The 26,764-nt window shown below is 45.8% G+C and overlaps 1 protein-coding gene across 1 annotated transcript; it reads right to left on the bottom strand.

Annotated features, from left to right (window-relative positions):
• Positions 1–1,529: 1,529 nt before the first annotated feature.
• Positions 1,530–25,498, bottom strand: LOC146340940 (vomeronasal type-2 receptor 26-like). Its single transcript, XM_084808231.1, has 7 exons — positions 25,320–25,498; positions 24,582–24,767; positions 17,250–17,492; positions 14,790–15,081; positions 10,047–10,256; positions 9,052–9,178; positions 1,530–3,529 (listed from the first exon to the last, which is right to left on the bottom strand). The coding sequence occupies exons 2-7, from the start codon at positions 24,635–24,637 to the stop codon at positions 2,622–2,624; spliced, it is 1,836 nt and encodes a 611-aa protein (XP_084664357.1). The 5' UTR covers positions 24,638–24,767; positions 25,320–25,498; the 3' UTR covers positions 1,530–2,621.
• Positions 25,499–26,764: the final 1,266 nt, after the last annotated feature.

Genomic DNA, 26,764 nt, shown 5'->3' with positions numbered 1-26,764 from the left:
GGACAAAGAAGAGAGATAAGAACATAAGAACATAAGAGCCATACTGGATCAGACCAAGGGTGCATCTAGTCCAGCATTCTGTTCACATAATGGCCATCCAGCTGTTGACCAGGAACCCACAAACAGGACAGGAGTGCAACAGCACCCTCCCACCCATGTTCAAGAAAATGGTGTACATAGGCTCACTGCCTCTGGTTCTGGAGATAGCATATAACCCTCCAGAGTGATAGCCATTGATAGCCTTCCCTCCAGGAATTTCTCTAACCCCTTTTAATGCCATCCAAATTGGTGGCCATCACTACATCCTGTGGTCGCGAATTCCACAGCTGAACTATGTGCTGTGTGAAGAAGTCCTTCCATCTATCTACCCTGAATCTCCCACCAATCAGCTTCACGGGATGACCCCGGGTTCTAGTATTTTGAGAGACAGAGAAAAATGTCTCACCATCCATATTCTCCACACCATGCATAATTTGGTAGACCTCCACCATGTCTCTCCTTACCCTTCTTTTTCCCAAGCTAAACAATCCCAGCTACTGGAACCTTCTCTCACACGGGCGATGCTCCAGCCCCTTGATCCTGTTAGTTGCCCTTTTAAGCACTTTTTCCAGCTCTACCATATCTTTCTTTAGGTGTAGGGATGTACGAAAGTCACTTACCTTTCATGGATTATGTTGATGGGGGGGAGGTGCTCCGTCCCTCCCCCTGGAGTCCTGGATGGGGGGGAAGGCGCTGGACTTTTTCCAGCTCTACCGTAACATTTTTAGGTGTGGTGACCAGAACTGTACACAGTATTCCAAGTGTGGTTGAGCTAAGGCTAGATAAAACTATTCAGGTTGCCTGGCAGGGTGCCAACTGACCAGATGCTCTATGGGCACTGTGCATCTGTATCAGCGGAGGGTTTGTCACAGACACACCATTCTCCACCTGCCCCTCATTGCTCCACCACCCACATGTTAGACGACGTGGTTCCACCCGCTGGCAGGAGAGGGGGTGCTCTCCAGACGGACGGCTCCTGGCACCATCAGTCCAAAGCCCTCGTGCAGCTACTTGGTTCTTTCCTCCAGAATGGGATTTTGGGGAAGCAAAAACAAGACAGACTCAGGGCTGGGAAACACAAGAGGGTTACAAGTGGAAGATGGCGATGGCTGAAAATCTTCTCAAACCCTGTGGAGGAGGCCTGGCAATTGCGTACTGAAAGCCTTCTTGAGTGGCAGTTTGAAGACTCTGATTTGATAGAATTCAGTTCTCTCCATGATCCTATCACTTTGTAGAGATAAGTCCTGTGGCAGATCTGTTCATTTGATAATATAAGATGGAGCTGTATTTACAAATCTCCTCAAACCATGTTGATAAAGAGCAGTCCGGCTGGGTCAGATATGTCAGGACATGATCTGCAGACAATGTGGCTTTCATCTGAATCGTATTTATCTTGGTACCGTATATGTGGGGTAAGAGGAGGAATGCAATAGCAGGTGGTCTGATGCCCAGGGAAACCAATAATGGTATAAGGGGACAATCCTGTATTCCCATCAGTTCTTTGTTCATTACAATATTTGGTGCTGAATATACAGCTTTAACAAATTGGGATGCAGTTCCCATAACATGAAATAAACACACAAAGAAACAAGACAACATTCCACTCAGTCAAATGCCTTAAATGGTCTTTTAACAATTTGCTTAAAACAAAACATTCTAGCAAGTGGTTTATCCATGTAACAAATTGGGCTGCAGGTTTTTATGTGCAGGTCCCCCAACTCTGAACAATGAGACATTTCAGGGGTTCCAACATGTAGGCATGGTTCATTTTCCATACAAGGAGACCTCTGTGATTGACATTTTATTTATGCATAAATACAGGGTGAGCATAAGGTGATGAACCACAGCATTAACACTCCAACAGGGCCCTGTTCCCCTTCCAATGTCCAGGGTGACCCCTGAGTCCAACAGGATTTGCTGCAGAGAGCAAAGTCAACCCTCTACCTCCTTTTCAGATCCACTTATGGCACAGACTGTCCAAGACACACATGAGCTTCGCTGGCTTCTATTCTCACACCAAAGGCAATCAGGATATTCCTCAGGGAGAGAGAAAGAGAACAGTCACCATCCTCCAGAAGAGTCTAGTGACGGGAAAGAAAGGATGAGTCGTGACACCTCTGCCCACCAACAATTTCTTGGCCCATCCCATCTCCCATTGAAACACACTAACAGAAGGTTATGGGCTATCATCTGTCTCTTGTCATGTCATTAAGAGGGCTTGCCTCTAGGCATCTCCTCTACCTAAGGAAATCTTAGAACCAAGACTTACACAGTTGGGCAGGACTCTGAATCTCTTTGCACTCAGAGTCTTTGGGCTCTGTAAAGTACCCCCAAAGGTCATTCAGACCAACCCCAACCCTATAAAAATATTAAAGCCTTCCATAACTTTAAGCTAACAAACAAAACACCATTCCTCTCAGTCAGTATAAAAATAGACAGCAATACAGAAGTGAACTAGAAGGTTTCATTTTAAAATAAAACAAATCAGGATCACAATAAATCCTGTAAGAACAACTTGAAAGCTGAATTGTGAGTGATTGACCGGAAAATGAATTAGCAGAGGTTTGTTTTAAGACTGTATTCTAATGACAGGTTCCTCTCCTTATTAGGTGATCTTTACAATTGAGACTGGGCCTCAGGAGAATAATGTAACATTTGGGAAGGAAGATGCAACTGAGGAGACCAGCCCCAGAGGCCAAGATGGAGAAGATTTCCACAGCCACCATGGACTTCCCCTTGGTACTCAGGTAGGTGGGCACAAAGGAGACCCAAACGCTGCAAAACACCAGCATGCTGAAGGTGATAAACTTGGCTTCATTGAAGCTGTCGGGCAGCTTCCTTGCTAGGAAAGCCACCACGAAGCTAACAAGAGACAGACAACCCATGTAACCCAAGACCATGTAAAACATGGTGACTGAGCCTTCGCTGCATTCCACGACAATCTCACCAGGCAGGGAATGGAAGTTGACATTTAGGAATGGTGGACAGGTCATCAGCCAGAAAGTGCAGATCACGGCTTGGATGAGGGGGCAGGCCAGGACAATGGAGTTTGTCAGTTGTCTCCCCAAGAGTTTTCTGGCCATGTTTCCTGGCTTGGTGGCCATGAAGGCCAGAACTACCATGACAGTTTTTGCCAAAATGGAAGAAATCGCAACAGAGAAGATGATGCTGAAAACAGTTTGTCTCAGAAGACAGGTGAGCTTTGTGGGTTGGCCAATGAACAGGAAGGAGCAGAGGAAGCAGAGCAGGAGGGAGATGAGGAGGACATAAGTGAGCTCTCGGTTGTTGGCTTTGACAATTGGTGTGTTACGGTGTTGAAGGAAGGTTGCCAGTACTAGAGACGTGATCAAGGAGAGGAAAAGAGCTAGAGAAGCTAAGATTTGCCCCAGTGTCTCTTGATAGGAAAGGAAGTGGATCTTCTTGGAGATACACTGGTCTTGGTTCTTGTTTGGGTGTTGATCTTCTGGGCATGGGGCACAGCGAGCTGCATCTGGAATGAGTAATAACGATTGAAATATCGCAATCATGACTCAATGTTCATTATGTGGAGCCTTGTTCAGCCCTCAAAGACAGGGATGGAAATAGCCATTCTCTACCTTACTTTACACCTTTGATAATTTTCTGTTTAAGCTTTGGCCATCAGAATACCAGAAACAGAAAAGTTACAAAATGCTACTTTTTCTCCCCCTATGATCCCACCTCCACCCCCTACCCCCGGTCCTGTGGCATACGCCCTGGTTCTGAGATTCTCTCAAGATATGTTACCAGTATGAAGGCAATGTTGTGTTACCTGATGAACCACACATATACGGAACCCCCTCAAAACCATCTTAGAGCAAGCTTAATCCTTCACTCTCAAGATGGGTGATATCAGATTCTATTTCTTAAGAAACACTGTCAGACAAGATTTGTCTTTTTTTGTCTTTTTACTACAAAGTATCAGCATAACAGCACTAAATACAAGAGCTTCCGCATGCATGAATTCAAACATTTCAAGTATCCAACATTATGGGAACTACAGACCAGTCAGTCTGACATCAATCCCTGGGGAAATTCTGGAGCAGGTGATAAAGCAATCCATCTGTAAGCACCTTGAAAACAATGTAGGGATTACTCAAAGCAAATATGGATTTGACAAGAACAAACCCTGCCAGACAAATCTGATCTCATTTTTTGATCCAGTAACCTCCCTTGTGGACTGTGGGAATGCTGTGGACATCATATACCTCAACTTCAGCAAAGCTTTCAACAAAGTGCCCCATGATATCCTGGTGAGCAAAGTGGGCTAGATGAAGCAATGATCAGGTGGATCCACAGTTGGCTACAGGATCGGACTCAAAGAGTGCTTATCAGTGGGATCTTCCCAAACTGGGGAGAGGTAAAGAGTGGGGTACCACAGGACTCAGTCCTGGGCCCAGTGTTCTTCAACATTGTCATTAATGACTTGGAGGAGGAGGTGCAGGGAATGCTGATCACATTTGCAGATGACACAAAATTGGGCCGGATAGCTAATGCCCTGGAAGACAGAAACAGAATTCGAAGTGATCTTGGAAGATTTCTTGGATATCATTCTGTCCTGTGAGCTTGTCTTCGTATTACATATCTTGTGGTATTTATGATCTAAGGTATCTTGTCACTTATCTAATGGCCCATCTGGCCCTGTTATGCCACTAATTGTAACATGGGCGCCTCCTTATCTGGATTCCTTCTTAATCGGTAAAAGGGTGCTAATGATCCCTCTCTAATTGTCCGGCACTGCTTTCACTCATTGGCAAACCCCAGAGGTGAGACCCCTTCACTACTCATGGGTCAGAAACCTAAGCTGTGTTGCATTAGCCATTGGGATCTCTAGTTCCAGAATTCTCTTGGAGGCCTCGCACTACTGAACTTCCTAACTCTGGTGAGATGATGAAGGGCTGAGATGATGCAGATAGGAAAGTTTTGCCTGATCTGCCACAGTCCCAGACTTATGCTCAATATTCTGCAAGGAAGAAAATCACAAATTCCCTAACTAGAAATGAAAACCTGGCAAATTTAAGAACTCAGTCATGCTCCGTCACCTGCAGTATCTTTTGAATGGGCAAAGATATAGGGAAAATACTATCTCTCATCAACTTAATATGACAAAATGTCCTCTGAGGAGCTGTGTTGGTGCAGAGGCTGGGGAACAGATTGCAAAAATCACTACAGATAAAAGGGGGAAACCGTCTAACATTGCAGTAGGGGCAGATGGACTCATCCCAGTCAGAGGTTGCCTGGCGTTTGAGGAGCTGCCCCTGCTGCCCACCCACTCAAGCTTGGCTGCACAATCCCTGGTCCAGAAGTGCCCTGCAGCTGCCAACTCCCCCATGGGCGCCACCATTTTGATGTGAGATGGGGGCTGTAGTTTCCATATATCTAGTGTTGTGCACAACTGTGGCTGTAAAGGGCCATTTCCACAACAGGACAGGCCTCTAATGTTTTGGAAATGGCCCTTTCCAGCCACCATTGTGCGCAACATTAGATATACAAAACACTAGAGGCCACATCATGCATTAAAATGGCAATTCACTTGGAGAACAGGAAGGCCCCGGGAACAAGCAGTTGGGTCCAGCACATCACAGGGGCTTGCCGAGCTGGGTTTGCAGGGCGAGTGGGGCAGGAGGAGTACAACAGACTTTCAGACCCAGTTGGGCACCCACAGTATCCCTGCATTGGAGTAATGTCCTCCAGTTGACAAAGGATGACCAACCACCTGCTCTGGTCAATGTTCTGCCCCAAACACTTCAGGTCTGATGCCGAAACAACCGAGGTTGGGAACATGGCTCCAAAATAAATATGAAAAGGGGAGCCAGGACCACTGGAGCCAGAAAACTGGAGCCAGTTTTGAGTAATAGTAATTTCCTTTGAGTCCTTATTTCATGATTTGAATAGATTTCTAGAGGAAGACATGAATACTTCGCACAGAAGTAAACAACAGAGGTCCCCTTCATGGATCACTGCCTTGTTGTGACGAAGGGGCTTGTGTAACTCAGTGAAGCCATAAGCTATGCCGTGCAGGGCCACCCAAGACGGACAGGTCATGATGGAGAGTTCTGACAAAATGTGGTCCACTGCAGAAGGAAATGGCAACCCACTCCAGTATTCTTGCCAAGAAAACCCCATGGAACGTATCACAAGGCTAAAAGATATGACGTCAGAAGATGAGCCCCTCAGGTCGGAAGGTGTCCAGTATACTACTGGGGAAGAGCAGAGGGAATTTCCAAGTAGCGCCAGAAAGAGTGAAGTGGCTGGGCCAAAGCTGAAGGGACACTCAGCTGTGGATGTGTCTGGTGGTGAAAAGTCCGATGCTGTAAAGAACAATATTGTTTAGGAACCTGGAATGTCAGATCAATGAATCAAGGTAAGCTGGAGGTGGTCCAACATGAGATGGCAAGATTGAACATTGACATCTTGGGAATCAGCGAACTAAAATGGACAAGCACGGGTGAATTTAATTCAGGTGACCATCATATCTATTACTGTGGGCAAGAATCCCTTAGAAGAAATGGAGTAGCACAGAGTCAACAAAAGGGTGGGAAAAGCAGTACTTTTGGGCTACAATCTCAAAAATGATAGAATGATCTCAGTACGAATCCAAGGCAAACCATTCAACATCACAGTAATTCAAGTCTATGCCCCAATCACTGAGGCCGAAGAAGCTGAGGTTGATCGGTTCTATGAAGACCTACAACACCTTCTGGAACTAACACCAAAAAAGGATGTCCTCTTCATCATAGGGGATTGGAAAGCTAAAGCAGGAAGACAAGAAATCACCAGGATAAGAGGCAAGCATGGCCTTGAGGTACAAAATGAAGCAGGACAAAGGCTAATAGAGTTTTGTAAAGAGAACACGCTGATCATAGCAAACACTCTTTTCCAACAGCACAAGAGGCGACTCTACACATGGACATCACCAGATGGTCAATATCGAAATCAGATTGATTATGTACTTTTCAGCCGAAGATGGAGACGCTCTATACAGTCAGTAAAAACAAGACCTGGAGCTGACTGTGGCTCAGATCATGAGCTTCTTCTTGCAAAATTTTGGCTTAAATTGAAGAACATGGGCAAAACCACTAAACCATTCAGGTATGACCAAAAACATATCCTTTATGAATATACAGTGGAGGTGAGGAATAGATTTCAGGGATTAGACCTGATAGACAGAGTGCCTGAGGAACTATGGACTGAGGTCCGTAGCATTGCTCAGGAGGCAGCAACTCAATCCATCCCAAAGAAAAAGAAAAGCAAGAAAGCAAAGTGGCTGTCTGAGGAGGCTTTACAAGTAGCTGAGGAAAGAAGGGAAGTGAAAAGCAAGGGAGAAAGGGGAAGATATATGCAACTGAATGCAGATTTCCAGAGAATAGCGAGGAGAGACAAGAAGGCCTTCTTAAATGAACAATGCAAAGAAATTGAGGAAAACAACAAAATGGGAAAGACTAGAGATCTCTTCAAGAAAATCAGAGATCTCAAGGGAACGTTTTGTGCAAAGATAGGCATGATAGAGGAAAAAGAAGGCAGGGACCTAACAGAAGCAGATGAGATTAAGAAGCGGTGGAAAGAATACACAGAAGAACTATATAGGAAAGATCTGAATGTCCCTAATAGTCATGATAGTGCAGTCACTGAACTTGAGCCGGACATCCTAGAGAGTGAAGTCAAGTTGGCCGTAGGAAGCATTATTAATAACAAAGCTAGTGGAGATGACAGTATTAGTGCTAAGTTATTTAAAATCCTAAAAGATGATGCTGTTAAAGTGCTGCACTCAATATGCTAACAAATTTGGAAAACTCAACAGTGGCCACAAGACTGGAAAAGGTCAGTTGACATTCCAATTCCAAAGAAGGGCAATGCCAAAGAGTGTTCAAACTACCGCACAATTGTGCTCATTTCACATGCCAGCAAGGTGATGCTCAAAATCCTACAAGCTAGGCTTCAGCAGTATGCGAACCGAGCACTACTGGAGTAAATCATGAGAAACGCCGGGTTGGATGAATCACAGCTCGGAATCAAGATTGCCGGGAGAATAGTAAACAACCTCAGATATGCAGACGATACCACCCTAACGGCAGAAAGCTAAGAGGATCTAAAGAGCCTCTTGCTAAGGGTGAAAGTGGAGAGTGCAAAAGCTGGTTTGAAACTCAACATTAAAAAACTAAGATCATGGCATCTGGCCCCATCACTTCCTGGCATACAGAAGGGGAAGAAATAGAACCAGTGACCAGTGACAGATTTTATTTTCTTGGGCTCCAAGATCACCACAGACGGTGACTGTAGCCATGAAATTAAAAGACGCTTGCTCCTTGGGAGGAAAGCTATGGCAAACCTAGACAGAGACATCACCTTGCTGAGGTGATTAAAGGTCCATATAATCAAAGCTGTGGTTTTCCCAGTAGTAATGTATGGCTGTGAGAGCTGGAATATAAGGAAAGCTGAGTGCCGAAGAATTGATGTGTTCGAACTGTGGTGCTGGAGAAGACTCTTACGAGTCCCCTGGACTGCAAGGAGGTCAAATCAGTCCATCCTAAAGGAAATCAACCCTGACTGCTCGTTGGAAGGACAGATACTGAAGCTGAAGCTCAAATATTTTGGCCACCTAATGTGAAGAGAAAACTCCCTGGAAAAGACCCTGATGCTGGGAAAGATTGAAGGCAAAAGGAGAAGGGGACGGCAGAGGATGAGATGGCTAGATAGCATCACCGATGCAATGAATATGAACTTGAGCACATTCCAGGAGAGAGCGGAGGACAGGAAGGCCTGGTGTGCTATGGTCCATGGGGGTCACAAAGAGTCGGACATGACTTAATGACTGAACAACAACAACAACAACAACAAAACAACAGAGGTACGCCATCCAAAATGTTATTTATACAGAAAATATTCCTAGGGGAAATGGCACACATCCCCTTGTCTATGATCTCCCCCTGTCCCCACTTGACTCTTACCCCAGTATGGTCTGCAGTTTTATATGGCTCTCAAAGTCGGAGGTACCTGTGGAGTTAGAAATCGTCCCTGCTGGACAACAGTCACATCTGTAGCAGCAAACCGGCTTCCCCTCTGGAACTCTTCTCCGGTGCCCTGGAGAGCACCGCTCCACACATCTTGCAACGGGCACCTTCTGAAAGGGGAAAGGCAAATGGTAGAGGATTTCCACCTGAAACAACTGCACTGAATGTAGCTACTCAACAGAGTCTCCCATTGCATGATGGAGGGGATTATGAGTTCAGGGGGGGGGATGGGAAATACATGGTATCGCTGGATCTTATCAGAAAGGCAGTTTAGCAGAGAGAGGCAAAGCAGAACACGGGTTTGCCAGTCCCACAGTCACATGAAGGCTAAAGAAGATATAGCGGCCATACTCTTCCTTTAATTAAGAAATAGAACAGCTTTACTCACACGTCATCCTGCATATAATGCATGCACAGCTTGCAGTTTCACAACAAGAGTTTGTTCCATCATTTTCTCTGTGTTCAGGCAGGAGAGAGAGCAAGCCAGGTGCACTCCCAGCAATGGAGAATGGTGGGAGGGGAGAAAGAAACAGGAGGCCGCTGGGGGCTATAGAGTCCTAAGGCCAGCTATGGCAATGCTTTGACTAGCTAAATGTTGAACTGCCCCCTTCCTTTAACTTGCAGACGAGGTTGCAGTATCCCCAACAGGAGGGCCAAATCTCTCAGCACAATCGTAAAAGAGGCTCCTCTGGGAGACACCAATCCTAACGCCAGAACTAGCTGTATCCTGATAAGGCTAAGGGGACAGGGAGCCTCCACCCAGCAAATTCCTCCCCTTTCCCATCATATCAGCAAGTTCGTCCCATCCACTTTCCCCCTCAGTGCAGAGAGAGAGAGAGACGGAGCTCTATACCTCTCTCTGCACAGAGAAGACGACCTCGTCCTGCAGCTCTGTCTGAGCTGGGTGCCTCTGTGCTGCCACGTTCATGTTCCAACAGGGGTGTAAGGAGGACCTCGGAACATTCCCTTCAAACCCACCTCTGTCGCCCACGCAATCGCATCAGGGTGAATGGTGAAGTCTTGGCCTGGGGGAGCCCCTGAGTCCACTCCCCCAACTTTCACAGAATAAAAAGATCCATTTGGGAAGAAGATCCAGTTCAGGATATCCCATCTCTTGCCATTTTCAATGAAAGACACTTCATCTCCAGCGCTGTTGTTAAAGCGGATGCTCCTCAAAGAGGCAAGAATCTGAAAAGCAAAAGACACTTAGAAAATGGGGGAAATTGTGAATGAGTTCTGGCATCATCTAAAGCTCTGTAATTGCCATCAAGTTAGGAGACTTTATTTTCCCTGCACTTCATTATTACATGTTATTGCCAAATGGTTCAGACTTTTTTGGCTGGTGCCTACTTGCTACAACACTCCCTCCTATCTTTGTGTGGGAGCTGGAGGGGTTTTACTCAGAGCAGCAAAGAGAGCAACATCTGGGGTTCTTCAGCTGGCTGTCAAGATGGAACCTAAGCGGGGGGGGGAGCTGTCTGCTCTTTGCTTCGCAGGGGTGTTCTGGGGAACGATGCCACTTTATGGATAAGAATTCCTCCCACCTCACTATTCATAGTTGCAACTGTAAAATTATTCCAGAAGTGCCATGAATCTCCTCTATCCCGGACTCCCTTTCCAGTGTTCTTTAAAGGAAAGGATGGCCACAGAGGCATTTCCATGGGGACATGTCCTTCTTCAGAGCTTAAGAAAGGCTGATGCCCCTTCTCCCCAGCCCCCCATTTGCTTCCAGGATCACACCACTGAGAGACCACTGAGGTGCTTTCATAAGCTTGCCCAGGGTGAAAGACGATGTTACCTGCCACGGCTGGATGTTCAGGAACCTCTTGCCTCCCCCCATCAGTCCACGTTTGGATGCAGACACAGCATGCAATGCGTGTGCCACAGAATAAACACCATTGTAGATCCTGTAGCTGTGACTTGTCATGCTCATTTCGAACATGGCGTGTGGCAGGTCCTCTGCCTTCTCCTTCCCAGTGCAGTTTCTCTCTCCTCGTGGAGAGGTTTGGCCTGATTTCAGAAACAGACAGTTAAATGCCCTTTCCCACCAGAAACGGAGAAGGACAACTCCTTGCGGCTGGAGTGGATCTAATGCCCCTAGAAAATGCTTGAATTCTGGCACATCCCTTGTGTGGACTTTGAAGTGCAAAGCACCATAGAAGATTTTTAGATACCACCCACCTGAGGGGGCTCCTGCCGCAGCCATTTCCCAATAGGATGTCATGATCCAAACTTTCCTAAATGGGGTTCTGGTCTTTCTTTCATGATTCCTCAACAACAGTGTTAATTGTCCGATAACACTGGAGTCCCCAAAGAAAATCATCACTTGGGGCTCAAACCAAGAACGAGGAATAGATCCACTTTCTATCTGACGCCGATAAACTGGGTCCGTTGGATTGAATGTTTCAGAGATGGCCACACAGATGTCATTCTGCTTGAGCATTGGGGTCAGTGTCTGGATGAAATGTTCAACGCTGTCACCCTCGGGAGCAAGGAACCCAATCCAGTTCCAGTGGAAATACAGGAGCAGCCGGACTAAGCCCACATACTGAGGATTTTCACTGGGATCAATCCGATAGAAGGCAGGGAATGGCCCTTCCCCTCCCTGAGCAGGGTCCAAAAAGCCATAACCAAGCTGAAGGAAGGAATTTCCTATGAGTCTGTTGTAGCAGAATGTTTGGGCATTTAGCACAGTAATAATTTCCATTGACTTTATTTATTTATTTATTTATTTATTTATTTATTTATTAAATTTATTAATCGCCTATCTGACTGGTCACCCAGCCACTCTGGGCGATGTACAACCCACCATAAAACAATTTAAAACAATAAAATGCTACCATAATTTTTTTTTTTTAAATACCCTAACCCACCCCAAATGGGTTAGACTTATCAAAGCTGACTTTGAATGCATAAAGTGCTCCCCAGAAGGAAGATGGACATTTTCAAAATACATATCTAAATATAAAGTGAAGCACTGTGATGTTGTTAAGCCTCCCCCATGTGTGGGTATCACCCCCAAATGTCAGGGTGACCATGCATGTGACCCGAAAGAATTTTGTAGCCTTCCAGTGACTGGGGTCTTGTGTCTAAATTCTAGAAATGTATTGGGGGCTTTCTGACCCTCCCCATTTACAATAGTTTGTTCATAGCAACCTAAGAAGAGTCCTGCTGAATCAGACCAAGGGTCCATCTCATCCAGCATTCTGTTCACATAGTTGCAAACCAGATGCTTGTGGGAAACTCACAAGCAGGACATGAGTGCAAGTTCCCCACAACTGGCATACAGTGTGACACTGAAGGCAGCATACAGGCATCAGGATGGGTAGCCAGTAATCACCTTCTCCTCCAGGAATGTGTCCAATCCCCTCTTAAAGCCATCCCAATTGGTGGCCATCACTGCATGTTGCAGAAGTGAGTTCCACAGTTTAACTATGCGCCGTGTGAGGAAGTCCTTCCTTTTATCTCTCCTGAATCTCCCATTGCTCATCCTCATGGGATGACCCCAGGTCTAGTATTATGAGAGATAGAGAAAATGTCACCCTATCCACTTTCTCCACCCCAGGCGTCATTTTATACTAGGGATGGCAGAGAATTCTGCCACGGATCTCGGTGAGGCCGATGCCAGTGCATTCAGCCCCCTGAATTCCATGGTGGAATGGCCTGCCACCCCCCGCCCCCCCGCGGATCCCCCCTGGGATGAGACTTACCTGGGGCGGATCTTCTGGGTGGCGGCGCCTCCAGCGGTGGCTTCAGCAGCGGCGGCGGCTGGTCTTCCAACCAGCTGCCGCCGCCGCCATTTCCAGTCTTGTTAAAAAAAAAAAAAAGGTGATAGGCTACGTAAAAATTTACGTAGCCTATCATGGCTGGGTTTAAAAAAAAAAAACACGACGTGATAGGCTACGTAAATCTTTACGTAGCCTATCATGGCTGCGTGGGTTAAAAAAAAAAGAAACGACGTGATAGGCTATGTAAAGATTTACGTAGCCTATCATGGCTGGGTTTAAAAAATAAATAAAAAATCGCGTACGCAAACCGTAGCTGCCGCCATTTGCGTTCCTTATTTTTGACCATCTTAGTCTATGTAAATATTTACGTAGTCTATGATGGCAAAAATAAAGGGGAATGCAAATAGCATAGCGGGCGCTATTTGTGTCCCTTGTTGATTCGCCATTTTAGCCTATGTAAATATTTACATAGGCTAAAACAGTGAATCAAAAAGGGATGCAAATAGCTCCCGCTACGCTATTTGCGTTCCCCTTTTTTTTTGCCGTCATAGTCTACGTAAATATTTACGTAGATTAAGATGGCCAAAAATAAGGAACGCAAATGGCGGTGGCCGTAGCTGCCACCATTTGCGTACGCAGTTTTTTTGTTTTTGTTTTCCCAGAGCCCTCTGCAGCCAAAAATCCAGCTGCGGACGGCTCTGGCCTGCCTGGGCCTGGCCGGCTGCTCCGCAGAGCTGCCGCGGAGCACAGCCAGCCGTGGAGGATTCCGGGGGGGAGGAACGGATCGCCTCCCCCCCCCCGTCGAGGATTCCGGGGGGCGGGATGGAACGCCTCCCTCTGCACCATCAACATAATCCACGTTAAGGTAAGTGACTTTCGTACATCCCTATTGTACACCTCTATCGTTTCTCCCCTTATTCGCCTTCTTTCCAAAGATAAACAATCCCAGAAGTTGTGACTTTTCTCATAGAGGAGTTGTTCCAGCCCCTTGATCATTTCAGTTGCCCTTTTCTGCACTTTTGCCACCTCTGCAATGTCCTTCCTTGGTGTGGTGACCAGAACTGTACACAGGATTCGAAGTGTGGTTGCACCCTGGATTTGTATCAGTGGAGTGTGATCTTGCAAGTTTTATTTTCAGCTCCTTTGCCAATTATGCCACACATGGATTTTTCCTTTTTCACAGCAGGCACACACTGGGATGACATTTTCATTGAAATTTCATCCCACCGCAACCCCGAGACCTCTTTCATGGTCAGTCACTGCTAGCTCAGATCACATCAGCTTGTAGGTGAAGTTGGGATGTTTTGCCCCTACATACATCACATTACACTTGGTTACACTGAACCACATTTGATGAAACTGTATCCATTCTTCATGGGAAGGCATCAAGACAGACAAGATAGAAAATGAGAGGCAATGTTAGTGGGGCTGAAAAAGACATCCCTGAAGTGCCCCCACTCCAAACTCTTTCTGTTGACATCCTATGGTGCGTGGCTGAAACATGGGGCATTTTATACGGAAATATGAATATAAGAAGAGCCCTGCCGAATCAGACCAAAGGTCTATCTAGTCCTCTCCATCAGGACTAGTAGGAATCAATAGCCCTATACATAAACGTCAGACAAATGTTACATTGTCATGTGAGTGGGGCCTCCCCCAAGCTCTGAAGGGGTAGCTGCCTTAGTCTTGAGGCACCTTGTTCTTTTATGACTCTTGAAGGTGTCAAGAGAATCCGTCAGATTTCTCCCAGTCCACACACTTTTTCTGACAGAACAGGCCCTCTGCTGGGTGGGATTAGTCGTGCAGTAGCTATCTGGGATACCTGGTACCACCAAGGAATGGCAGCTTAGCCAGGGCCCCCAACCCCTCCAATCCAGAATACAGGCAACTCAGGCACTGCAAGGGCAAATCTGTTTCAGGGATTGCCCTGTCCTTCTTGGTGATCCTGAGCTCTGCAGGCCCCTCATATCCATCCCCTGATGGATCGCCTTACCTGTGGGATCTTGTAGATGCCTGTTAGGGATGCTATTTGTCTGGAAGATTTGGAGTCAAGACCCCCAATGATGGAGAGCAGTTTATCCTGCCGGTCACATTTATAATTGGGCATCATTTGCCCCCGTGTGGAAAGCAGAGAGAGGCTGTTCTGATGCATCCATCTGGCAAGGTCCTTGTGTTCATATATGCGGAAGCCCAGCGTTGTGTTGGGAAGGAGAGCCGGATCCTTGTTGACCTCTGTGATGGCAAACGCCAAGGCCAGGAAGTGCTGGTAGTTCTTGACTATCGACCTGTAGTGGAGAGAGGGACATTGGGAGGTGGGTGAGGATCCGAACGGAACTGGTGAGAAGTGCAGTGTTAAAACAGCTTCTGCTTCAAATGTGCCTGTTATTTGGAACCATGAGGACTCAAACACTGTCTTATTTTTAGAGGAAGGAGCATAGTCCAGGGATGGAATGCCTCCTCTGAAGGTTTCTGGTCCCAGGATCCATCCTTGGCATATACAGTCTATCCTGGGAGAGAGAGAGAGAGACCCTGCCTAACACCCTGGAGAGCTGCTGCAACCGATGAAAATGGGAAAAATTACAGCTATGACTTTTGGGAAGAATTGCAGCGGTTAAAATGAATGTATTACCTAGAATTTTTTTTTGTTTGTTTCAAATGATGCCCATTATTACATCAGATTTACCTTTCAAGCAGTGGCAGAGAGATACAACGAAGTTGATATCGCAAGCAAAAAATCCAAGAGTTCAAATACAAATTTTCCAAGATGCAAAGGAAGGAGGTGGCTTGGGATTGCCAGATTTGAAAACCTATTTTTCTGCCTGCTGCTTGATGTAGATGAAGGAATGGGTGACATTGAAAAATACAAGACTTTTAGAACTAGAAGGACATGAATTGAGATATGGGTGGCATGGTGATTTGTGGCATGATAAAACAAAAGTGAATGCAGATTTTAATACTCATTATATAAGAAGGACTGTATTAAGAATTTGGAATAAATATGAATTATGGTATTATCAAAAACTCCAAGTTGGATATCTTCACAAGAAGCAATGCAGAGAAGAGAATTTGATAGCACACATAAATGGATAAGATACAATGATTTACTGGAATTGTCACAAGGGGAATATAAGTTAAAACCAAGGGAAAGCTTATTGGAAGAATGTCATGTTTCCCAGTGGTTTTCATATTTGCAAATTAAAGAAAGGTTTAAAATAGATGGGAAAAATGATGGATTTGAACAAACAGAATCTGAGTTTGAAACAGCACTGTGTACAAATGATGATCATATCATTGCGAAACTGTATAAATTACTGTTAAGGTATGAGACAGGGGATGAACAAGTAAAAGATGTATGATGAAATGGGCACGAAAAGTTGGTCATAATATATCAATGGAAGAGTGGGAAAGTATGTGGGGAAAAGATCTAAAATGTACTTTATGTACAAGTCTTAAAGAGAATTTTTATAAGATGATGTATAGATGGTATAAGTCACTGTTTAAACTGTCTAAAATGTATGAGGGTGTTTCTGGAAAATGTTGAATATGAGAAGATCAAGATAGAACGTTTTATCCTTTATGGTGGACTTGTAAAAAAGCTAAAATGTTTTGGAAACGAATACAGTCTTTAGCTCAAAGATTATTACAGACTACTATACAATTAAAGCCAGAAACTTTTTGTATTGGGACTAACAGATAAACACATAAAAGAGAAGTGGGGAACCCTCTTTCTCTACATGATAACTGCTGCACGGTTATTGTATGCACAGAAGTGGCAGAATGAAACAATACCAACTGTGAGCGAATGCATCATGAAAATGATGTAGCTGGCAGAGATGGCAAAACTTACTATTATAATTAATAAGTATCAACAACAACAACAACATAATAAGTATCAACAACAACATTTCTGTTACATTGAAAACCTTTTATAGAATTTGTACATGAAATAGAGAAAAATGATATCTATGTATGTATGTGGATTTTGAACTTTGAGATGGTTCATTTTCTTTTCTTTTTTTTCTTTTGTTGTTGTTGTTGTAAAAAATTAGGAGAGAAATTAGATAATGTCCGTGAACTCAATGTATGATATACAACTAAGATAAGAAGTAGAGAATAATAATAAGCATTTGTTGTGTAAGGGGAGCCAAAGTTAGATATCTTACAACCTTAAGAGATACTTTAGTGTATGTGTATTGTGTGTTTATGTTGTTGTTGTTGTTGTTTTCTTAAAAAAAGAAAATTATTATATCAAAAAAAGAAAAAAGAAGAACCCTCAAGTCTATGACTCTCCTTACAGGTCGAAGCAAATCCTGACAGGCCTCTAGGAGTGTCATCTCAAACCAAGAGATATAAACATCAGCAGCATTGCTGATGCATTTCCCTGGAAGGAGCTTTCCCATCTGAGAGCAAAGCAGGCAAGCCCCTCTCCCAGATCTCTCTGGTGGAAACTTACCGAAGAATACTGGATATGTGTAATTGAGGTAATCTACGGAAGTCTTCTGACTTATGGAAATAATAAGTGCCAAGGTGTAAATTCCCACCAACAATGAGGTCTCCCGGCCTGTAATAATCTTCTTCCAGCTTAGACGGCCAGGTCAGGGGGCACGTGGTCCTCAGCAGCCTCTGGGTGGCCTGAGGCAGGAGCCAAAATAGCAGCAGCAGCAGCCAAATCATCAGCAGCACAGGGAGACCTTCCCTGCTAGGTCAGAGACAAAGAGAATGAGAGAAAGATGCCCTGGCAGGGGAATTCGATCACAGCAAGAAGAGAGCAGATGCCAAGTGACCAGACACCACCCCAGCCCCACGTTGACGAGCTCCTGGCATACTTATATTAAGCATGTTTTCTCCAGGATTTCTTTGCTGGATGGAAATCCCTGGAGGATTCATCAAGAATTATTGTCATTTTGATAATTCCAGGCAAGAGAAATCACCGCATCCCAATAACACTGGGCCCCCTTTGCACTTTGGAGGGAGAAAAACAGATTTGCATCACTCTTTGCTTCTTTGTGGGCCAATTGGACTTGACCTGAGTTGTCAGGCTCTTCCCTTTCACCTGTGTCAATGTGAGCATTTACATTCAAGATGTAAAGATTACGTAGCCTATCATGGCTGGGTGAGTTAAAAAAAACAACAACACCCACGTACACAAATGGCGGCGGCGGCCATTTCCTTTTCTATGTAAAGATTTACCTTTTAAAGATTTACCGTTTTAGCCTACGTAAAGATTTACACTATTTGCGTCCCTTTTTGATTCCCCATTTTAGCCTACGTAAATCTTTACATAGGCTAAAACAGCGAATCAAAAGGGGACGCAAATAGCTCCCGCTAAGCTATTTGCGTTCCCCTTTATTTTCACCGTCATAGTCTACGTAAATATTTATGTAGACTAAGACGGCCAAAAATAAGGAACGCAAATGGTTTTGTTTTGTATTTAAACTCACCCAGCCATGTTAGGCAACACAAAGATTTATGTAGCCTATCACGTTGTGGTGTTGTTGTTTTTTAAACCCAGCCATGATAGGCTACGTAAATCTTTATGTAGCCTATCATGATTTTTTTTTTTTTTTACCAACACTGGAAATGGCGGTGGCGGCAGCCAGTCGAAAGACCAGCTGCCACAGCCGCCACCACCTCAGCCGCCGCCAAAGCCTCCACCGCCCGGAAGATCCACCCCAGGTAAGTCTCGTCCCGGGGGGGATACATGGGGGGGCGGGGGAGTGGCAGGCCATTCTGCCACGGAGTTCAGGGGGCCGAATGCGCTGGCATTCGGCCTCACTGAGATCCGTGGCGGAATTCTCTGACATCCCTAACCAAACCATTCTCCTTGGGGAGGGTCCCTAAAGCCACACAGTTGCTTACAAAGAGTCATATATCTAGCATATAGACAGAAGGGCCCATTCATTGCAATAGGAAGAAATAGTGTCAGGCTACCTGCATGGCACCCTGACCTCTGTTGTGATATCCACACTGGGGGCAGGTGGGGGGGTATTAAAAACCTCACAGAGCTTCACTTTATATTTGGATATCCTTTTTTAAAAATGGGCATCTTCCTTCTGGAGAGCCCTTCATGCATCTAAGGTCAGGCATAGGAGTCCATGAAAGCAGAAATAGGCTAGTTCTTAAAATGCCACAACATTTTTGTGCGAGACATTAACAGGAAATTCCTGCCTTCAGCTCAGTTACAGCTTTGTCACCCATGCTGAGGGAGAGAAAAGGGAATTTCCTCCTTCAACCAGAATAATCCCTGTAAAGTCCCTCAGTATGTTGGCCAAGTCAGGCTGCTCCTGCATTTCCATTGGACCTGGATTGGGCTGGTTCTGGTTGTTCACAGTGATGATAGAGGTGAAAATTTCATCCAGACACCGAACCCAATGCTCAAGCAGAAAGTCCTTGGTGGTCGCCAGAAATCTCAGGTGGCTACTGTGTGACTATATCCAGCCAGCAATGCATCTGTTAAGTAAGAAAAAGTTTTGTCTTCAGAGAAATAAAATGGAGTCTTGCAATACCTTAAAGGTTCACAAAAAAGATTCACAAAAAAGGGAGAAATAAATGAGAACAAGGAGATTGCAGAGAAGCTGCATGAATTCTTTCCATCTGCCTTCACTGCAGAAGATATAGGACAGATACCTGTGTCTGAACTGATGTTTTCAGGAAGGAAGTATAAGGAACTGAGGCAATTACTTCTCAAAACCCACAAATATGAAATGGCTGATCTTCTAGCCAAAATATGCAATATGTCCCTAAGATCAGTCTCTGTAGCAGAAGACTGGAAGATGGCCAATGTAACACCAATTTTTAAAAAGGGATCCGGGGTGATCTGGGAAATTACTGGCCAGTTAGCTTAACAGGGTAAATTGGTTGAAGACATTATTAAAGTTAAAAATAGGAAGCCTCTAGAAGGACATCCCCTTCAGGGATCACTGCCTTGGTGTGGCGAAGGGGCTTGAGTAACTCAGTGAAGCCATAAGCTATGCCGTGCAGGGCCACCCAAGACAGACAGGTCATGGCGGAGAGCTCTGACAAAATGTGGTCCACTTAGCAATGTCAGAGAATTTCACCACAAATCTTGGGGAGGCCGAATGCCAGCGCATTTGGTCCCCTGAAATTGGTGGCAGAACAGTCTGCAACCCCCCAGCCCCCCCCCCCAGGACGGGAACTACCTTGGGTGGACCTTCCTGGTGGCGGTGGCTCCGGCAGCGGTTCGGCGGCAGTTCGGCGGCGGCGGCTGCAGTGGCCGGTCTTCCAACCAGCTGTCGCCGCTGCTGCCATTTCCAGTTAAAAAAAAAAAAAAACATGATAGGCTACGTAAAGATTTACGTAGCCTATCACGGCTAGATTTTTAAAAAACACCGTGATAGGCTACGTAAACATTTACATAGCCTATCACGGCTTATTTAAAAGAAAAAAAATGTGCATACGCAAATGACGGTGCCCATGGGCACCGCCATTTGCGTTCCTTATTTTGGCACATCTTAGTCTACGTAAATGTTTACGTAGACTAAGACGTACCTAAATAAGGAACGCAAATAGCGTACACATGTTTTGTTGGTTTTTCTAAATCACCCGTGGTAGGCTACGTAAACATTTACGTAGCCTATCACGGCTGACTGCAGGGATGCAAATGGCAGTGGCTACGGCCAGCGCCATTTGCGTCCCTGCTAGCCAGTGGCCGGATGTCCGGCCGCTGGCGGAGCCGACTGGCAGCTCCGCAGAATCCCTGCGGAGCGGAGCCGGCCGGCCAGAATTTCGGGGGGGGGGGACGGATCAATCCCAAAGAACGGCAATGCCAAAGAGTGTTCAATCTACTGTACAATTGCGCTCATTTCACATGCCAGCAAGGTGATGCTCAGAATCCTACAAGCTAGGCTTCAGCAGTATGCGAACCAAGAACTACCAGAAGTACAAGCTGGGTTTCGAAGAGGCAGAGGAACTAGAGATCAAATCGCCAACTTTCGCTGGATCATGGAGAAAGCAAGAGAATTCCAGAAAAAACGTCTATTTCTGCTTCATTGACTATGCTAAAGCCTTTGATTGTGTGGATCACAAATTGTGTGGCAAATTCTGAAAGAGATGGGAGTACCAGACCACCTTACCTGTCTCCTGTGAAACCTGTACGAGGGTCAAGAAGCAACAGTAAGAACCGGACATGGAACAAATAATTGGTTCAAAATTGGGAAAGGAGTATGACAAGGCTGTATATTGTCGCCCTGTTTATTTAACTTATATACAGAGTACATCATGAGAAACGCCGGGTTGGATGAATCACAGGTCGGAATTAAGATTGCCGGGAGAATTATCAACAACCTCAGATACACAGACGATACCACCCTAATGGCAGAAAGCAAAGAGGATCTAAAGAGCCTCTTGTTGAGGGTGCAAGTGGAGAGTGCAAAAGCTGGTTTGAAACTCAACATTAAAAAAACTAAGATCATGGCATCTGACCCCATCACTTCTTGGCATATAGAAGGGGAAGAAATGGAAGCAGTGACAGATTTTATTTTCTTGGGGTCCATGATCACCGGAGACGGTGACTGTAGCCATGACATTAAAAGACGCTTGCTCCTTGGGAGGAAAGCTATGGCAAACCTAGACAGCATAGTAAGAAGCAGAGACATCACCTTTCCGACAAAGGTCCGTCTAACCAAAGCTATGGTCTTCCCAGTAGTAATGTATGGCTGTGAGAGCTGGACTATAAAGAAGGCTGAGCGCCGAAGAATTGATGCTTTCGAACTGTGGTGCTGGACAAGACTCTTACGAGTCCCCTGGACTGCAAGGAGGTCAGATCAGTCCATCCTAAAGGAAATCAACCCTGAGTGCTCATTGGAAGGACAGATACTGAAGCTGAAGCTCAAACATTTTGCCCAACTTATGTGAAGATAAAACTCTCTGGAAAAGACCCTGATGCTTGGAAAGACTGAAGGCAAAAGGAGAAGGGGACGACAGAGGATGAGATGGCTAGATAGCATCACTGATGCAATGAATATGGACTTGAGCATGCTCCGAGAGAGAGCGCAGGACAGGAAGGCCTGGCGTGCAATGGTCCATGGGGTCATGAAGAATTGGGCATGACTGAACGACTGAACAACAACAACAGAAGGACAAGCCCTACTGGAAATGAATCAGCACGGCTTCTGCAAAGGTAAATCCTGTCTCACTAACCTTGAAAGTTCCTTGAGAGTGTCAGTAAACATGTAGACTGGGGTGATCCAAGAGAACGCAACAAAATGGACTTCCAAAAAGCTTCTGACAAAGTCTCTCATCAAAGACTCCTGAGCAAACCTAGCAGTCACGGAATAAGAGGACAGCAGTTACTTATGGATCAGTAACTGGTTAAAGAACAGAAAGCAGAGAGTAGGAATAAATGGTAAATTCTGCCAATGGAGGGATGTAAATAGTGGGGTCCCAAACAGATCTGTATTGGGACCAGTGCTATTCAACTTCTGCATAAATTATCTGGAAAAAAGGAGTGTGCAGTGAACTGTCCATGTTTTCCGACGACACCAAATTATTTAGGGCGGCTAAAACAAAAAGGAATTGTGAGGCGCTCGAAAAGGATCTCTCCAAACTGGGAGAATGGGCATCGAAATGGCAAATGAGGTTCAATGTAGGCAAATGCAAAGTGATGCACTTTGGGACAAAAAAAATCCCAACTTCAAGTATACCTGATGGGATCTGCGCTAGCGGTGACCAACCAACAAAAAGATCTTGGGGTTGTGCTGGACAGCTGGATGAAAATGTCAACCCAGTTTGCGGCTGGTTTAAATAAAGCGAACTCCATGTTTGGCATAATTAGAAAAGGAATTGAGAATAAAACTGGCAATAAAAGATATTGTACAGCTGGAAAAGGTGCAGAAGAGGCCAACTGAAATGATCAAGAGGCTGGAGGATCTCCCCTATGAAGGAAGGTTACAACATCTGGGATTGTTTAGCTTGAAAAAAGGGGAGTACAGGGAGACATGATAGCGGTGTACCAAATGTGGAGAAGGCGGATAGGGAGGGTTTTTTTCTGCCTATCTCAAAATACTAGAACCCGGAGTCACCCCATGAAGCTGATTGGTGGGAGATTCTGAAGAGATAAAAGGAAGTACTTCTTCACACGGTGCATAGTTAAACTATGGAATTTGCATTTTTAGTCTTAAACTAAACAATGGAGCCCGCTCAAACTTATCCCATTTTCCAAATGTCTCTTCCATTTCAGATTCTTGCCACTTTGAGGAATGTTCAGTGTTGGAGATGAAGTCTCTTTCTTTACAAAAGGAGAGAGATACGATTTTGTGAACTGGAGTTTCTTCCCAAATGAATCTTTTGCTCACACCAACATTGGACAGGTGGATCCATTAGTCCCCCCTGGCAAGACTTCATCATTCACTCTGATGCAATTGTGTGGGCTACACAGGAGGGGTTGAAGTGAATGACATGGGAGAACTGAAGAACGTTGTAGTTCTATGGCTTGAGAACTAGGAATGTCAGAGAATTCCTCAACCGAATGCCAGTACATTCGGCCCCCTGAAAACCGTCGCGGAATGAAGCCCCCGCCCCCCCAACCCACGAAAGGTGTGCAAAACGGAGCACTTACCTGCTCCCGTCTGCACTGCTGTGCGAATGGCGGCCATCCGGTGGCCACCGTTCGCTTCTTCCTCTTCAGCCGTGATAGGCTACGTAAATACTTTTTTATGCTATTTGCGTACCTCCGGAGGCTGTGATAGGCTACGTAAGTATTTACGTAGCCTATCACGGCAGGGGGGGGAAAACCCAGCATACACAAATGGCGGTGGCTACCGCCATTTGCGTACGCTGGGTTTTTTTTCCCCCTGCCGTGATAGGCTATGTAAGTATTTACGTAGCCTATCACGGCTCACTACAGGGACGCAAATGGCGGCAGCTACGACAGCCACCATTTGCATCCCTGCAGGGCTGCCCAGCGGCCGGATGTCTGGCTGTGGGCAACCGGAGCCAGCCAACAGCTCCACGGCTTGGCCGTGAAACGGAGCCGGCAGGCCAGGATTCCGGGGGGAGGCACGGAGCGCCTCCCCCCCATCGAGGATTCCGGGGGGAGGGATGGAGCGCCTCCCCCCACCTGCAGAACCCAGCGGAGCCAGGTAAATGGGCTTACGTACACCCCTATTGAGAACGCAAGGTCTTTTCTAGATAAGACAAAATGCCTATTGAGTCCTGGGTGGGGTCCTTGTCCAGTGAGAAAGGACCATCTTTGCATGCAAAATCCCAGGTTCAGTCCTTGGTATCTCCAGATACAGTTGGAAACAGACACCTGCCTGAAACCCTGGAGAGGCAGGAAATATTTTGACTGTCTGAAATGGTGATCCTATCCATTGTGTAATGGGAAACTCTGTTAAGTAACTCCAAGTCCTTTTTAGTGCACTATCCATTGCATGTTAAAGCCCTCTCTCCCCTTTTAGGTGTTTCCCCCTGCGAAGTGTGTGAAGGGGGGCTCTTGAGGGCACCTGAGAAAAGTTCGAGAGGAAAAGCCGGTTTGCTGCTACAGATGTGATTGTTGTCCAGAAGGGACGATTTCTAACTGTACGGGTAGCTCAAGCATTCAGAGGCTTGAAAAAGGGCAGAGCAAACTGGGGTTAGCATGGGGTGGGAAGATCATGGGAAAGGAGAAGAGACAGCCATTTCACCTGTGAATATTTGCTGCATAAAAACCATTGGGGATTGCACAATTTGGTGGTTTACTAGTTTTCAGACTATTCACCATTTCCTGAAGAAACCTTTTATTTAAATAATAAAAGAATAATATACTTCGATGTTTGCATTGGCTCACCTTTCTATGCATAGTTTTTTTAAACACCATGTTTCCACCCTCGGTTGGTTTGGCATTAGACATGAAGCTGAACATTGATCAGTTGTTGTAGCAATTGGAGCATGATACTCCAAAGACGAAGAAAATGTGTTTTAATGTTTAGTGATTTCTGTCACCTCCACATCTCCTTTGAAGAAAGTGCATAATCTGAAAAAATGACAGAACCGTACAATCATAGAACTCTTCCCTCCTAACTCCATACTCACTATAAGGAACTGTAAAAAAAAACACATATAAATAATTTCCCCACCTTCTCATAGGGACCAATTAAGTTTTCAAGAAAAACACACTGAAATAGTGAAAAAAAAAACCCACTTATGAAGGTAGAAAGCCAGAAGTGAGGAGGAGGTTATCCAGTGTATTGCAGTTATTGCCACATGTCCGACTACCTCCCTGCTGGACGGAAGTCAGGGAATCAAATAGTAGGGATGGAAGGGGCCTACAGGACCATCGAGTCCAACCCCCTGCTCAATGCAGGAATCCAGGTCAAAGCATCCCTGACAAGTGGCTGTCCAGCTTCATCTTGAATGCCTCCAGCATGGGAGATCCCTTTCCTCCCTAGGGAAATGGCTCCATTGTCATATTGCTCTAACAGTCAGGAAGTTTTTCCTGATGTTCAGCCAGAATCTGGCTTCCTGTCACTTGAGCCCATTATTCTGTGTCCTGCATTCTGGGTAGGGGTGGACGAAAGTCACTTACCTTTTCTCGCAGTTTGTTTGCGGTGGGGGGGAGCGCTTCGCTGCTCCCCCCGCGAAGTTCAGGCCAGGGGGGGAGGCTTCCCGCCTCGCCCGGCCGAAATTCAGGCCGGGGAGGAGGCTTCCTGCCTCGCCCGGCCGAAATTCAGGCCGGGGAGGAGGCGCCTCGCCTCGCCCGGCCGCGAACGCGGAAGTAAAAAAAAAAAACGCCCCCTGATAGGCTACGTGACGATTCACGTAGCCTATCATGGCTAGATTTGCAAAGTCAGCTGTGATAGGCTACATGAATCGTCACGTAGCCTATCACGGGTGACTTTAAAAAAAAAGCGCGTACGTGAATGGTGGCCCCCATAGGGAGCCGCCATTCGCGTTCCTTATTTAGTTGCTGTAGTCTACGTAAACATTTACGTAGACTACAGCGACCAAATAAGGAACGGGAATGGCGGCTCCCTATGGGGGCCGCCATTATCCGTACACACTTTTCTTTTCTTTTTTTAAGTCACCCGTGATAGGCTACGTGACGATTCACGTAGCCTATCACGGCTGACTTTGCAAATCTAGCCGTGATAGGCTACGTGAATCGTCACGTAGCCTATCAGGGGACTTTTTTTTTTTTTTCTTTTATTACAATGGCGGGGGCGGCAGCCGGTCGAAAGACCGGCTGCCGCTCCCGCCCCGCTCGAACACCCGACGAACCGCCAGCCGGACCCGCCGCCGGGAGGGACATTCAGGGAAGGTAAGTCCCGTCCCGGGCGGGGTGCGGGGGGTGGGGGGGTGCGGAGGATTTCTCCCCGAAACTTGTTCGGGGGGCCGAACACGTTGGCGCTCGGCCCCCCGAAGTTTCGGGGAGAAATTCTCCGCCATCCCTAATTCTGGGATGACTGAGAAGACATCCTTGCCTTCCTCTCTGTGACAACCTTTCTAGTACTTGAAGAGTATTTTCTTTGTTGCCCTCCTCTGAAACCTCTCCAGTTTGTCTGCATCCTTCTTGAAGTGTGGTGCCCAGAACTGGTTGCAGGACTCCAGATGAGGCCTAACCAGTGCTGCATAGAGGGGAACTAGTACTACCCTGGATTTGGAAGCTATACTTCTGTTAATGCAGCCCAAAATAGCATTTGTCCTTTTTGCAACCACAACACGTTGTTGGCTCATATTCAGCTTGTGATCTACCACATTTCCAAGATCCTTCTCGCTTGTAGTATTGTTGAGCCAAGTATCCCCCATTCTGTAACTGTGCTTTTGGTTTCTTTTTCCTACGTGCAGAATGTGGCATTTCTCCCTATTAAATGTCATCCAGTTTTCTGCCCAGTGCTCCAGCCTATCAAGATCACTTTGTATTTTGTTTCTGTCTCCCAGGGTATTAGCTTTCCTGCCCAATTTGGTGTCATCTGCAAATTTGATCAGCATTCCTTGTACCTCCTCATCCAAATCATTAATGGAAATGTTGAA

This window comes from Heloderma suspectum, chromosome 6 (genome assembly GCF_057233095.1).
Source record: "Heloderma suspectum isolate Gila_16-S chromosome 6, 16-S_ref, whole genome shotgun sequence".
NCBI lineage: Eukaryota > Metazoa > Chordata > Lepidosauria > Squamata > Helodermatidae > Heloderma > Heloderma suspectum.
The sequence above is the reverse complement of the archived record's forward strand: the minus strand, read 5'-3'. Positions and strand labels throughout refer to the sequence as shown.